The 14,496-nt window shown below is 41.1% G+C and overlaps 1 protein-coding gene across 5 annotated transcripts in view; it reads left to right on the forward strand.

The window, feature by feature from the left end:
• MED12L (mediator complex subunit 12L) overlaps positions 1-14,496 on the forward strand; it is a 152,601-nt gene that overhangs the window by 23,391 nt on the left and 114,714 nt on the right. For 4 of the 5 annotated variants that reach the window (XM_030495049.2, XM_030495053.2, XM_030495051.2 and 1 more), the window contains exons 11-15: positions 6,957-7,088; positions 8,482-8,608; positions 10,704-10,918; positions 12,037-12,141; positions 13,156-13,332. In XM_030495049.2, coding sequence (XP_030350909.1) covers positions 6,957-7,088; positions 8,482-8,608; positions 10,704-10,918; positions 12,037-12,141; positions 13,156-13,332 — 756 coding nt within the window. The remainder of the gene's footprint in view (positions 1-6,956; positions 7,089-8,481; positions 8,609-10,703; positions 10,919-12,036; positions 12,142-13,155; positions 13,333-14,496) is intronic. The other variant, XM_030495052.2, reaches the window with a different exon arrangement.

The raw sequence follows: 14,496 nt of genomic DNA on the forward strand, positions 1-14,496 counted from the left end.
ACTGGAAACGAAACAAACAACAAAACCCCCAGCCAACCCTGCTGTGCCTGTGGGAAAGGAGGGCTAACCGTGCCTTCTCAGTTAGTAAGCTGCAATTGAATGGTTTGGTACTACATATGGGACGTGAATCTGAGCATGTTGGGATGGCAGGATGGCTAAGAGAGGCAGATCAGATATCTGCAGAATCAGAGTCTGTTTCCACAAGCACTGAGAACATCGAGCATGTTCTGAGCATTCTTGTATTTTTAATAATGCAGTCAGCATGGCTTCAGTTGCTCAGATTGCTTAGTTATCTGAAGCTTGTTTGCATGGGTATTTTCACCCTTTATTATTTCAGCAAATCCAACACCATATTTCTGCTCACCTAAGTGTCTAAAGGAATTAAAGTACGAAGTCTTGCTGGAAGGGAAAAATTTATTTTATGACTTAAGTAACTGATTTGATGGGGCCCTTAGAAAGAAGACATGACTTGGTTTTTCTTTTTGTATTAGCTTCAAAGCAGTGGTTAATATTTTGTTGAAATGGTCTCAAAATTTAAAGCAAATATGCAAGCTGTGCTCCAATGCAAAGGTTTGTGTTTAGGCTGTTGCTAGTGCTGTGGTATGTATGTAGAGCTTGCATACCACCCTGTAATGACTTTGTCCCTCTTGCACTCCAGTCAGACATGTTTCTTCATATTACATATTTGTCTGCACTGCCAGTGTCCCTTGATTTAAAAACCTCAAACTTTGGAGGACAATTTTTGAGGGTAGTGAACTTGGAGAGCTCCTTTCTTACAGATACGGAGATGTATTTTCAGATGGAATGAGCTGTCCCGGCTGTTTCTGTGAGCAGAGCATGGATCTGGGATTCTGACCCAGGCTCCTTTTTTATTTTCACTACAAAAATCTGATAGTGTTTGTGTTCCTGGCTCTTGTCTTCTTTCCTCCCCGTTGTCTTTAGAAAGATGGGTTGTACTAATAAACACTGCTGTATTGGACCTCTTGTCTCTCTTAATAAAAATACGGCTTCTGAAATCCCTTTCTTGTCATCTTAGGAAGCTGAACTGGAGTTTTTTGTTAAAATGTTCGTTTTATTTCACTGAAGAATTAATTCAAAAATGCTAACTGGGATTGCAATTACAAATTAATTTAGATTGCCTTAAAAAAGAAAACAAAAAAGCTTAGTGTTTAAAGGGAACATTCTTAAGATAAAATTCTACTACATCAGAAATAAAGCAGCTCTGTGTTTTGAGACTGAACTCTGTTGTACAAAGAAGCAATCAGACTTGTTGGTTGTTTTTTTGTTAACCATCATGATTTAAGGACAGAATGGCTTCCTGCGACACCGACTTGGCTTGCAATAAGCACCTGCTCAGATTTGTTGAACGATTTGATTGAATACATTTGTTCAATATCTTCCTGTTTTGAAAGGAACAGGGATAGCCATATAAATACATATATACATATCTATACACACACATCTGTGTATGTATGGATATGTATATATGAAGTATCTCATTTATTTCCTCTGCAGGCATCTATGACTGGCATAAGAGCACACTTACTACAAGCTTTTTATTTTTTTTCCCCCTCCCCTTTTTACCCAAGAAGCAGTGGTGTGTCTCAGGATAGGAGGAATGGTTTTCCAGGTGCTGTTCATCTCTATCCCTTGAAAGGTGCTGGGGCATGCCCAGCTGCCCGCAGTGGGTTCCCATCAGCGCCTCTGAGCACAGTGAGGAAGCTTGGCTCAGTTGGGCTGGGTGGCAGCTCCCTGGTGTGCATGGGCAGCGGTGGAGACAAATGGCACAGGCACTCCTCGGTGGCACTGAGTCATGCGCCTCGCTGCTTTCTGGAAAGGTTTTGGTGAGGTAAGAGTTGAGGTTTCCTTTTACTCAGTGGTTTAAACTCCCGAGCATTATGCCCGGCTCTTCTGCCTCCGCCATAGAAAGATAACTTCTGCAGTCCAGGTACCTCAGCGGTGGCCTTAGCTAGTGCAAAGTCAAACTAATTCCTTAGCAAATTTTAATTAAATAATAAAAGCAAGGACTAGTGGGAAAAGGGCTCAGATTTTTGGAAAACAGAGGTGTAATTGTACTTTTGGCTTCCTATCTCCAAACCTACCGGGAACAGTAATGTTTTAATACTTTCCTGTGTTACTAATTGTGATGCGTTTTAAAAATAAAAACAAACCAATACTTTTATTCTTTTCTTCACCCACCTTCTGCTCCAGTTATAAATTGGAGCCTTCTCTGAAAGGGTCTGGCTGGGTGGCTTTCAGAAGGTTGTGCGTCATGGCTAAATGGCAAATGTTTTAAGTTGTCTGAACTTGAAATCTTTCCTGAAGGGTGTGTGTGCTACCTGGTGTAGATAATCTCTTCCATTTGATGGCACTTTGAGGTGTGTTTTCTTCCATTAGAACTTGTGGAAGGTTTGAGGATCTCAAGGAAGGGTCTTGTCCATGGGAGAGCTTCCCCTGGCCTGAGGGAGTTGCAGTTCCTGCCTACCCACGCCCGTTCTCTGCTGCAGCACGTTATGCCTTGCCTTCCGTATAAAACGTAGTAATTAACTAATGTGTGAACTGATCTTTTTGTTTTCCTGCCCCAGAAATGTTAAGGGTACAAATGTGACCTTAATGCTACTCTTCAAGGCAGTAATTTGAGCGCCTCTGAAATGTGGTCTCCAAACCAGACCATCTGCAGATACGAGATCCCAAATTAGGGAAATCCAGAGCCTGATTATTCCAAGAGGTGTTACTTAATTGCATTCTTAGCATGTTTAAGTAAACACAGTGTTGAAAGGGAGGAAACCATGAGATACAGCTATTGTGAGACAGCATTGGGAGGAAGGAAGTCCTGCAGGCAGGCGGTGGGGAGCTAGAGCTCTCCCATGTGCATTACCAGCGTCATGGGCTGCAGCTGCCACAGCTCCCAGGAGCAGCACACCTCTGTCCACGCTCAGCAAAGCAGCGAGCACTCGGCACTGGAGTTTCCAGCATTGCACTTTCTAGTTTGTGGCTCTACAGATGAGCTGTGGGTTAGTTAGCGCAGTCTTCCACTGCCCACATACTGCTGTAGAAGTGTACTTACTGTAAGGGTTTGGGTTAATTATTGGTATGGCAGGGACTCCATACAGCTTTCAAATGTATTTGTTATTTTCAGTCAAAAGCAAAATAAAGTATTTGATGCTTAGACCCTGCAACTTTTCTCAGCTGCTGCAGGGCCCTGTGTTCCAAGAGCTCAGTGCATAGGAACGGCTCTGGTGATGCTAACTTGCTCAACAAAAGTGTGCATTAGAGGGTTCAAATAATTGCCTGCACTCAGATAACTTTTCTTTTTGGTTGCTACACGTGCCAGGTTCTGAGAACCAAGCTTACTGTTTTTTGGCACTTAAGTGGTGGTGTTAAAATTCTTAGCTGTTACGGTGTTTTTGTGTTTTTTTTTTTTTAAGAAGAGGTTATGTTCTGCATATACATGAAACTGCACAGTCAACACTGATTTTTGAGATGCGTAATCACTTCTAGGTGTTTGATTTGTGGTGATGTTGGATTCTACATTTCTGAAAATGCAGTTCTGCTTTTTATAGGTGTAGAATTGGGGAGTTATTTTTACATTTTTTCACTAATAAATATCACAGTGTTAGCAGATTATTTGTTTAGAAACAGAACAAACTGTCTGCATTTTCTTAACTGTAGAGCTGTCTCTTTCTAGGTGTTTAAATTAACACCACCTCCACCCAAAAACCCCAGATTGTCTGTTGAAAATAAGCTGCTTGGCGCATATCAGTCATTCTGTGAAATCTCCTGAAATTCGGGGAGAACAGATGAGGAATTAATCTGTAGTGAATTTATTTACACCTCAGTGTAGCCCTGACCAGGATAATTACATGTTACTTTCTTGTGCATTGCACAAATATCTGTCCTTTATTTATCCTGTCTGTAAGAGAATTTTAATACTGAGCTACATCTGGAAGTGCTGTTGCAAAGTAAGAATTCATAGCATTTCTTGAAATGACTGAAGTTACAATCAGCTTTAACAGAAAAATGTGAGCTTGCCCTGGGTTTTCTCTTTTCTTTGGGCTAGCAAATATGTAATTTACGCAATCTTTAATTAAAAAAAAAAAAGTGGTGCTTGGAAAAATAAGCCTTAACCCTTGATCGTAGACAGCTGGGTGAGCAGTTCAAATGAGGTATCCTATTAATTACAACCCATAAATACAGACAGTGTATCTGGTAAGTGTTGTGGCCTTCTGGCATCTGGCTTTGTGACCTGGGGGTGCACAGGGTCGGGTGGATGTGAGAGCCCACTCTGAGGTAGGTCTCTCTTAGACGATCTGCCTCCCCCCAATGTGTCTCTTCTGCAGGCTTGTTTGCTGGGGCACTGTGCTCCCATTTCACTAAACAGTGCAGTGGCTGTTTTGGGGGCTGGAGAGCTTGACTGGGGAGACAAGCTGAGCCCTGCTGAGCCTTGTGTTTGTAGTGGTCGTGTTGTCTGAAAAATGGATTCATGCTTGGCATGCAGGAAACCAATTCCACACGCTCAGGAGAGATACTGTGTTTATTCAGGCCTAGGTGCTTGGTTTGTGGAACAGTCCACTGAGCACACAGGCCTGAATAAACGCAATATTTCTCCTGAGTGTGTAGAATTAGTTTACTGCAGACTGGGCATAATAACACTCCGAGGTATGTGGTACAGGCATGAAGTTGCAAGTGCTAGTCACTAGGACTCCAAAACCACAGGCAAATAAAATTTGGTTTGAATTCTGTTTGTGTCTGTTTTTCTATATTATGACTGGAGTTTTACTTTGGTCTAGTTTTGCATTTATCATAAGGCTTAAACATCTGTTCCCTTCAGCAGCAGGAGCAGCACAGTGGAAGTGGTTAGCTCACCAGCTGCAGGCTTTGGTGGTTTTGCGCTTCAATACTCAGTGTAGCTGAGTGTAGCTCTGAGGGTAGTTGAGTAACAGGCTGATATTCTTGGTTTAGTATCTCAGGCAGTGCCTGAAAGAAATATTTGTACATGTGCACATGCATCTGTATACCTCACTGTCTGTCTGCATGCTGGCAATGTGTGAACGGTGTGTGTATTCCTTGGAGGAAAAGCACCCTCATTTCTCTCGAGGAAAATAATTGAAAGCCAGAAAATTGGCATGTTGCTTCTATAACTTGAAATTTGCCAAAACAACCTTAGCCCTTTTCTTTAGGCCAGAACAAAATCATGTAGGAACACTTTTATAACCATTTTTTATTTCAGAAGTACCTTACTTCAGAAGTAAGTCTTCCTTTAAATGTCTTTTGCTACGATTTCCCTCTCTGTGTTTGCCCTGTCGTGGTGAGCTCTGACTTTTGGCGCCAATGCCCCATTGCCTCACCTCTTCAAGGCTTTCCTTCTTTACTTTTCTGAAGAGATTCAATTGTAGGGGCATCACCTGGTCCTTGCTTGAGCAGGTAAGCTGCCTGGCCACTCTGTGAGCAGTGCCATTCCCTGTAAGAAGGAGGGCAAAGAATGTCCAGTGTTGGCATCCGTGGGATGCCACAGGATGTGAGGCAGCATGAGCACAGCTTCAGCGAATGGGCAACCTGATGTGCTTTGAGCTCGGAGTTGGTGTCTCCTGCTTGAGATACAGAAACGTGTTTTTTTTGTTGGCATGGTTTCTCTTGTTCGCAGACAGGGAAAAAAGTCAGTGTGAAGATCAGTGTCTTTTGCGTGTTCTGCATTGTTTTCAAAAATATATAGCATCCATACTTACATTGTTAGCTGACTGCATCTAATCACAAGAGTGGTGATGCTACTACCATCTCATTGCTCTTGGGTAAGAGAAGAGCACTTTCCCCCCTTCCCTCCACTCCCTCCTTGCCCCCTGCCCCGTCATTTAGTATCTCTTGCTCGCCTGTTGAAGTGTTTTTTACAGGACTTTTATAGGAAACTTCTGTTTGTGATGTGTGTGCACCTACATACTGGCTTTGTTAAACAAATGTTTATTGTACCATTGGTTTTTTGTATTTTTTGAGGAGGACAATTGGGATAGCATTGAAGCAGTAGCTTTCATGCTTGTGGGTCTGTAATTCCTAATCACTCTCAAAAAGTATTCGCTTTCTGGGGGTGCTGTGCTTGACTCTAGCCTTTCTGATATTTACTTGTAAGTGTAGTTTTCACTAATCCACTAATGAGGAAAGAAGAAAAATCACATATGCTTAATTTGCAGGTCGGTCTTACATTAAAGTGTTCTGAGATGGTAGCCATCCTGGGCAGGAGCGAGGAGGTTCAGCACATCCTGTTCAGTAGCACACAAGAAAAAAAAAATACTCCCAAAATATGGGTGGTTAGTAGAAACAGAGATTGAATGAACACTCAGTAGATACAAATGTGCTGTATCCCATCATGGTTCTGCAAGTACTGATTTTCTAAAGACATGTACTGTTTCTTAAAAACGGCTGTGTTAGGTCAGAAATAAATTGAGCTTTTGGGGAGTATTTGACCTTGGTTATCTGACAGATACATCTTTAGAGGGTAGGGTTTTTTTGGTTTTTTTTTTTTTTTTCTTCTTTTAATGTGGTAGTTGGATGCACGTTTTGGAAACAGACGAAGGAGGTTTGGAAGTATTAATGTAAGGAAAGCGTAAGTTCTGTGTGGTCAGTTGGGTTGAGAGGCTCTGTGTGGTATGCTTTTCCTGTTTCTCTTGCTCATAAAACAGATAACCGTTTTTTGATTTTGTGAAGAAATGTTATGATAAAGGAAAATGTTGATTTGAGTATCAGCAGTGTGAAAACTGAGATTTCCCTCTTTGGTTTCCAGATTATATTTCATTTGAAAACACTACAAATAAAGCAAATGTGTGCATCTGTCAGTCCTAAAGAACAAACACCAGCTTCTGTCTTCATCCCCCCAAACACTGGTTGCTGCAAGCTCTTTGTTCAGCAAGAAGCCTGTTGGCCGTGTGGGTGACATGATTTTCTGTTTTTGCTCTTGCACTGAACAGGTAGCCCCAAACGATGAAGCTGTGGTAATGCTGCTTTGTGAATGGGCTGTGAGCTGTAAAAGGTCTGGTAAGCACAGAGCCATGGCTGTAGCCAAGCTCCTGGAGAAGAGGCAAGCAGAAATTGAAGCAGAAGTAAGTTATTTCCACTTCTAGAACAGTATGAACAGTATGCTTTAAAAGTGAGATATTCCTAAGGAAACATCATTTTAATCTCTACCCATTATGAGTCAAGTAAGTTTGGTGGTATTTGAAGCACTGGGGACTTTTGTCATCAACTTACAGTTTTTAAACTCTAGGTAAAATGAAAAAGCCTTCTATTTAAAGTAAAAAGAAATTGCAACCTACTTCAGAATTGTTTATGTTAGCTGATTTACTCCTGTCTGAAGTGGTTTACTTCTGTGAGCTACTTGCGCAAAGAAAGAGGTGACACCGTAACTAGAGTCCCTTAAAAAGGGGGTGTGGGTCTGGCCAGTGGGGCAGGGCTGTTTCGCTGATGGTTGATTCTGCGAAGGTTCCACAACTGAGATCTGTTCCGAGGCAAAATTCAAATATAACTTTAAATCTTGCGCTCTGTCTGTAGAACTCCTTTGTTTCCAGAGGGGAAATGAAATGTTTCACTGGAGAAGCAGGATGCTGTAGTAACATCTTTGGTGTAAACCATTGTCTGTTGTGTAGCAAATGATCCTACTTCAGCTTGCACAGTCTGACACTTCTCGAAACTTCAGTAATACTGAATCTGCTCAGCAGTGAGGATCACTGCAGCCTTGTTGCGGCTTTCTGGACCAGTGGTACCTCTCCATAGCCAGAGTGCTGCTGCCTTGGCCTCCCCTGCATCCGTGTAGCACCGGCAGGGAGTTTTTCCTGGATGGGTGTTGTGTTTAGTGGTGTGGTTGGTTTCCTCCCCTCCTTAGAAAAGAGGGTGCCCAGGACAGTGGTGTGTGGTGTCTGTTCAGCTTGGCTGTGGCAACGTACAGATGAAAGCACTCTCTGGAGTGCATCTGCACAGACAGACAGACCTACAGACAACGTGAGGTGCAAAAAGACTTTCACTTTCAAAAGCCTCTCTGCTTTGTCTGCTCCTCACCACAATCATTAATTAGGGGGAAGGGAGTTTGCTGTATTGTTTCTGCCTCACTTGCACTGGAATCCACTCAAAGCAGAAATGTTTGCCCATGTTATTATTATATTTAGTGTAACTTACAGAAACAAGAGTTACTTTTTGTGTTCATGTTGGTCCTGGAAGTTCTGTATCTTAAATTTTTGCTTTTATATGAAACCGTGTCGTTGCAGATGATGGTACATGTCTCAGACATTCCTTTTCAATAAGTAATCCAAAGTGATTAAATAAAACACCTTAGAAATAACCACACTAGGTAATGGGAAAAACCTGTCGTTCTAGAACAAGTCTGGATTTTATGAAGAGGTAGGAAACCATCACACACATAGTTGCCTCAGATGCAAATTGTGGGAATATTGTATGCATTTGTGTGTAGATACATGCTTTTTTATTTATTTAACTGTGCAGAGATGTGGTGAATCTGAAGTCCTAGATGAAAAGGAATCTCTGTCTTCAGCCTCCCTGACAGGTTCCAGTCTTCCTGTTTTTCAGAATGTCCTGCTAAGGTTTTTAGATACACAAGCTCCCTCATTATGTGAGTATCAACTAGCTTATATTCCAAAGCAGGTCAGAAGCAACTGGTCTGCTCTCTGACTGCTGAAGTTACTGTTTTGCTGTAGTGGGTGTTTCACAGTTTCCGTGATTACCCATTCTATTTTCATATGCGTGTTTTGGTTTTTTAGTCTCCTGCCTGTTATACAATCTTTCTGTGATTTTTATTTCTTTCTTTTCACAAAAGGAAAATTGGCAGAAGCTATGTTTATTTTTGTTTAAGCTGTAAGAGATTTTGGGAAATTACTTGCATTCTATGCATATATAACATCAAACATTTGCCTCTTTTTGACACATCCACATCTGAAGTGAATGACTTGGAAATAACACACAAGTGTTAAAGTCGAAAGCTGTTAGCTGACAAATAGGTGGGTTGAAAAAAGGATCTTTGTTCATCGTAGCTTCCTCTATGAAATGTTTTGGTCTAATAGAACTGCCTGACATTGTAGCTTGTGTTTTTAGTATATTAAGTACTGCTAGTCAGTGCATTTTTGTCCTTTTTTTTTTAAATTTTTTATCCTTTTTCCGGGGCCCTTGAGGTAAAGGAGATTTTAAGTGATTTAAAACATGATACTGGAAACTCTCAACATCCGAAAAAGGAGAAACTTCTTAAAAATTTGTTACAGACTCTTGAGGTATTAGCAGAGCTCTCTTTTCATGCCAGTGGTGACCCTGGTTTTAGTAAACCATCCAAACTATTTGTGTTATTTAGGCTTGTGTTTCTCATGTGCTTGTTTCAAATGTGCTACTGTCCTTCCCTCAGTAGTTCTTCAAGGCAGAGTAGGGTGAGCAGCTGGGGAATGTTTTCCTTGTTTGAAATAACCTTTGGTATTTTCGAGGACTGGACAAGTTTTGTGGTATTCTGTTGTTTTTATGGTGGTTGAGCTTCTGTGTCTCCACAAATGAAAAGCATGTGACTGCTATATTTTGAAGGAGGGCAGGTGGCCTGGTCTGCAGGTGTGTGTTTTACGATGCTTCTCTGTGCCACACACCTTGCTTTTGGGGGTGGCTCATGATGGACAGCTTTGGATGAGTGGGACCTGGGTGCTGCAGATGAGAGTTCTGACCCTGGCTCAGTGTGCTTTTGGGCTTACTGCTGCAGCTGCTGTGCTGCACTGTGATGAGAGTTTCTAAATAGAAATAGTGTTATATGTTGAACTAATTCAGACTTGTAAAGCGTAATTTGCTTTTAAATAAATGTTGATCATTCGGATTTGGTAGTTTTGTAGCTGGAGGTTTTGTTGCACAATAGAGTTGGCATTGTATAAAGCTATTTTCTGCTAACTGCAGTGTTGAAACCCTTCTGTGGTACAGAACAAGTGAAATTAAATATAGCTGTGACAAATGAAAACTTAATAACAAAATCTTATATATTGTGTTTCTCTAGGTTTTGCTTTGGCACTGGCAAAATAACATGCATTTATTTTAATAAACTTTTTCCTGATGTGCCTGAGCATGTTTATTACATAAAATACACTACGCTTTCAAGCTTTAATAAAATACTGCTTTTAAATCTTGGAGGCCTGGCATGTGGAGATCTTGGGCTGTCTGAAGAGATTTTTAAAGGTTTTCTGTTATGAATACAAAAGCACTGTAGATAAAACAGTCACACTTGCTATAGTAGTATAATTTGGGAGGAAAGGATAATTGTTGGGTGGTCTGTTATAATCCAAAGCTTCAGATTTAATTTTTCCTCACACAAGGAATGTCCTCTCCCTCTTCTCCCCTCTTTTTAATTTGTAGAAGTATTTGAACATTATCCCTAACTGCTGATACACACCACACCACTGCCCTCTCCCAAGCTGGGGCAGATATTCGTGGGGCAGGATGCTCTGGAATCTACTGCTGCCTGAAGTCTGTCCTCTGTCTGGAGCTGATAGCAAAGCAAAACCATGCCACTTAGATAGGAGATCGTTTGTTCAGTGGAGACAAAGAGAAACCTGTGCAGGATGCCCGAGACTTACGTTTTTAGCAGGCCTTAAAATTGATCTGTAGGGGTTTGCAATTTGCATAGTTGGAACGCAAATATTCATGAGTTGAAACTATTGTCTAACTTTTTTTTCTTTTTTTTTGGGTAGCTGACCCAAATAGTGACCATGAGAAGACAGAGTTTGTGAATTTGGTGCTGCTTTTTTCTGAATTCACTCGTCATGATGTTTTCTCCCATGATGCTTACATGTGCACTTTAATATCGCGCGGAGACTTGTCAATCACTGCAACTACTAGACCACGTTCACCAAATGGGGAAACTGTGGATGAACACTATTCTAAGGATCATGATGTGAAACTGGAGGTAACAGTTCATGCTCTTTCTCCCATGTTTGGTACTGTTACCTTAAACTTAGATTTTCACTGAAGCATTAGTATTTCAGATATGAGATAGTAAGTTTTTTGATCTGTGTCTCCTTGTCTCTTTCTTTCTCCTTAAGAAGAGTGATTCATTAGTTTCGTTCTTGTATATAACTGTAAATATTACTGTTGTGGTGCAAATACACTGAACTGACAGTTGTCTGGTGATCTGAATAACTTGAGACAAACAAAAAGGCACAATGTAGACTTCATTTGCAGATGTGCTTCAAGGCAGTGAAGGGAAAGCTTTAAGCAGGAGGAGTCAGTGACGAGCATGGAGTAAGCCCACATCCTCTGTGTAGTGTGGGGTGTGCTGGCACAGTACAGGCATGAGTGATGCGCAGCCTGGTAGTCTGCTCGCAAATGATCAGGAATTACTGTGTGCCACACAGCCACAGAAGACTGGGAATCCAGACCTCCTGACTTGTATGCGTGCAGTTCAGGGGCAATCCTGAGTCCTCCGTCAGATGAGCAGTTCGTAACCTTTTCTAAAACTACTGCAAGAGGAGGGCAATTTTAAACTTTGGGTACAGACCACATTTGTTCTTGTGTGATGAAATGCAGCCTGCTGTTCTGCTGCACAGTCCATGTGGGGCCTGTAGGAAGCAAAAGCATCCTTTTACATGTCTTTTTAATTTCTTTTCTGTATTTCTTACCTCACTGTCATGACTGAATTTGCCCTGAAATATAGGGGGTTTCTACAAGTTACTTTTCATGGTACAAAAAAGATAGAAATAAATCTTGGGAGGGTACAAGAGTCGATCTCCTGTTCTGTAGGTGTTCCCGAAGGGACAGAATTGCTCAGGGGGATGTCCTGTAAAGTTTTGTTTCCCCCTTTGGCCCATGCCATTTTCTATGCTTTTGTGGCTTTAGGTAGAGAGATACTTCTGTGAATTAAGGCTTGTCATAAAGATTTAAAAGTCAGTGTCTGGAACCTTCTTGCCATCAATACTTTTTTCTTAATTCTTAAATAGCTGGAGTGCTTGGGTTTACCTGTGACCAGTTAAAAAGGTCTTCAATAAAATGTGACTGATACTTATTTTTCTCTCTGGCAATTACTAGGATCATAGTATTATGGAACATATGGGCATTGATTCAGGAACCGCTAGTATTTTTGATGATGTAGACAAGAGTGACTTTAAGGCAGATTTTGGTTCGGAATTTCCAGTAGGTTTTACTTCCGTTTTTCTGCATGCCTTTGATGCCTGTGCCTGCTGCTTGCTGTTGCTACTGAGTGTCTTGCTATGCCCCTAGTACTGCCTGGTGGCCCCATTGACAACCATGTCTTTCAGCATCCAGTCCCTGCTGTCTTCTGTGTCGGTGCATCACCTCCTTTCTCTCATCTCTGCTGTATGACAACTTACTACTCTCCTGTGCTTCCCCTAGTTGTCCACCTGCACACATGCACACACACCTCACTCCCTCCTTCCCTTCTTCCCCTTGCCCTCAGCATATTCAGAGTGCTATGTATTATTGTTAAACATGAATAAACATGCAAAGCTATCTGCTTCTGTGACATCGAGGAACCCCATTGATACTGTTTGCTTTTCAAGTGACAGTTCTGTGTTTTGGCTCTGTCTCCCCCTCTCTTTTTCCTCACTGATAGCCTGATTATGCATTACTTTTGAATCTCCTGGTTTCTTCCTTTGGACTGGTCCTCATTCTTCATCTGCATGGACTCCTGTGCCCAGACCTTTTAGTGCAGTCCACTTGCAGAATATTGGGACCTCTGTTTCTGCCTGATATTGGGACCCCTGTATATGTCATAGCAGTGCTTTCAAGCATATCTATGCCTGCCAGCAATGTCTTGTGCCACCTTCCACTTCATCCTTTTCATTATTTTCCCTCAGTCACTGGAATAGCTCATCACAGTTTCTGTGTCACAGCAGCATAAGGAGTGTGGAGATTGCTCTGAATTGTTATGCTTTTTTCCCTGATTGAGTATTGTTAGTTTAAAACTCTTCTAATAACAGTGGAGATATACAGAGAGATAAAATGTGTATATGTATCATAAATTTCAGGCTTGAGTACGATTGCCCCTTGCTTTGTCCATCTTTGAAAAGCCTCAGATGTTTAAAAAGTAATTGTAAGCAAGAACAGAATCATATCTCTGAATGCAGTTGCTTTATTTTGAAAGCTAGGGGTTACACTTACCTTAAACATTTGTTTTACATGACTTAGATTTTTTCTCCGATGCCTGGGGAGTCTTGTGAGAATGTGAACTCTTCTTTAGACAGAAGAATTTCAGTTACCAGCGAGAAATCAGTCAAGAGAGAAAGGCTGAGAGAACTGATTTTCCCATCCAATTATGACCTTCTTCGACATTTGCAATACGCAACACATTTCCCTATACCTCTGGTGAGTGATCTCTGTACTCGCGTGTAATGGTACTGCCTGGTGTGACAGCAAAGCATTCAAAGGAAGAAAAGCTCACTGACTGAAGAGAGCTGGGCTGTGTGGTCTCTGCCCAGGGGCTCCTGGCCAGCTCACGTGGTGGTATTACTGCCAGCGGGCACATGCTGTGCGCTGCAGGACAGCTTCAGTGCAGCACGTGTGTGTTTGTTTTACCAAAAGGGGGTTAGTTGGAAGAACACATAAGAGGTGTAATACTGTATGATGACTTACTTGGGGAAAGGAGACCAGCACCGCAATAAAACTACTGTGTTCTGGGGTCTAATTAAAGTTTGCTAAACAGAAAAATTAATGTAGTTGGACTGATGGATGAATACCAAAACACCTGGAAAAAAACAGTTCTGAAATGTAAGGGGCAGGACAGTGTTAGTTTCTTCCACCCACTCTGCACTGTTTCTAGCATGGAGTTTTGGCTGCTGCTGTGGTGTTTGTCTGTAGGCTCATGGGAACTGAAGAAAACCCCATGAATAACATTACAGATCCCAAACCCTCAGTCAGATGGCTTCTCATGTTTCCCTTTGTGCGGGAAAGAGGGCCCACATACTGAACGAGCCTTGAACTTGAATGTAGCTACTGGAGAATTATTATTATTATTTATTATCTAACTTTTTTAACAACAATAGCTTTTTAACAATATTAAATCCTTTTAATATGGGAAGTGACATGTGAGAGTACAATGTGATAACCACAGTTTTGTTTGCTTTAAATTTCTTACTCCACAAAGTTTGCGTTCTGATTTATTGCATGTGAATTGTTATGAGAATGTTGAATGAGCTATTTCTGTTCAGGAGAGTTTGAATGCTTGCTTAAAGTTTGATTTGTATTTTGCCCATTTTAAGGATTAGAAAAAACATGACTTGGTTTGGTTTTGTTCCTGAAATATTTTTGATTTATGGATGAAGCTCATCCAGGTAGCTGGATTTTGCCTATGCAAATGGATTTTAAATTTTTGATTATTCTATATAGGCATTATTATTGGAAGTAATTGTCAATTAGAATATTAATAAACTTAGTTGCTGTTTTCTAAATTTTTATAGAAAAACAGGGAGAGAGAACACACTGGGTATTTATACTTTTTATATTAATTTTAAAAATTTCCTTGACTTTTCT

Source organism: Strigops habroptila, chromosome 8, assembly GCF_004027225.2.
Source record: "Strigops habroptila isolate Jane chromosome 8, bStrHab1.2.pri, whole genome shotgun sequence".
NCBI classification, from domain to species: domain Eukaryota; kingdom Metazoa; phylum Chordata; class Aves; order Psittaciformes; family Psittacidae; genus Strigops; species Strigops habroptila.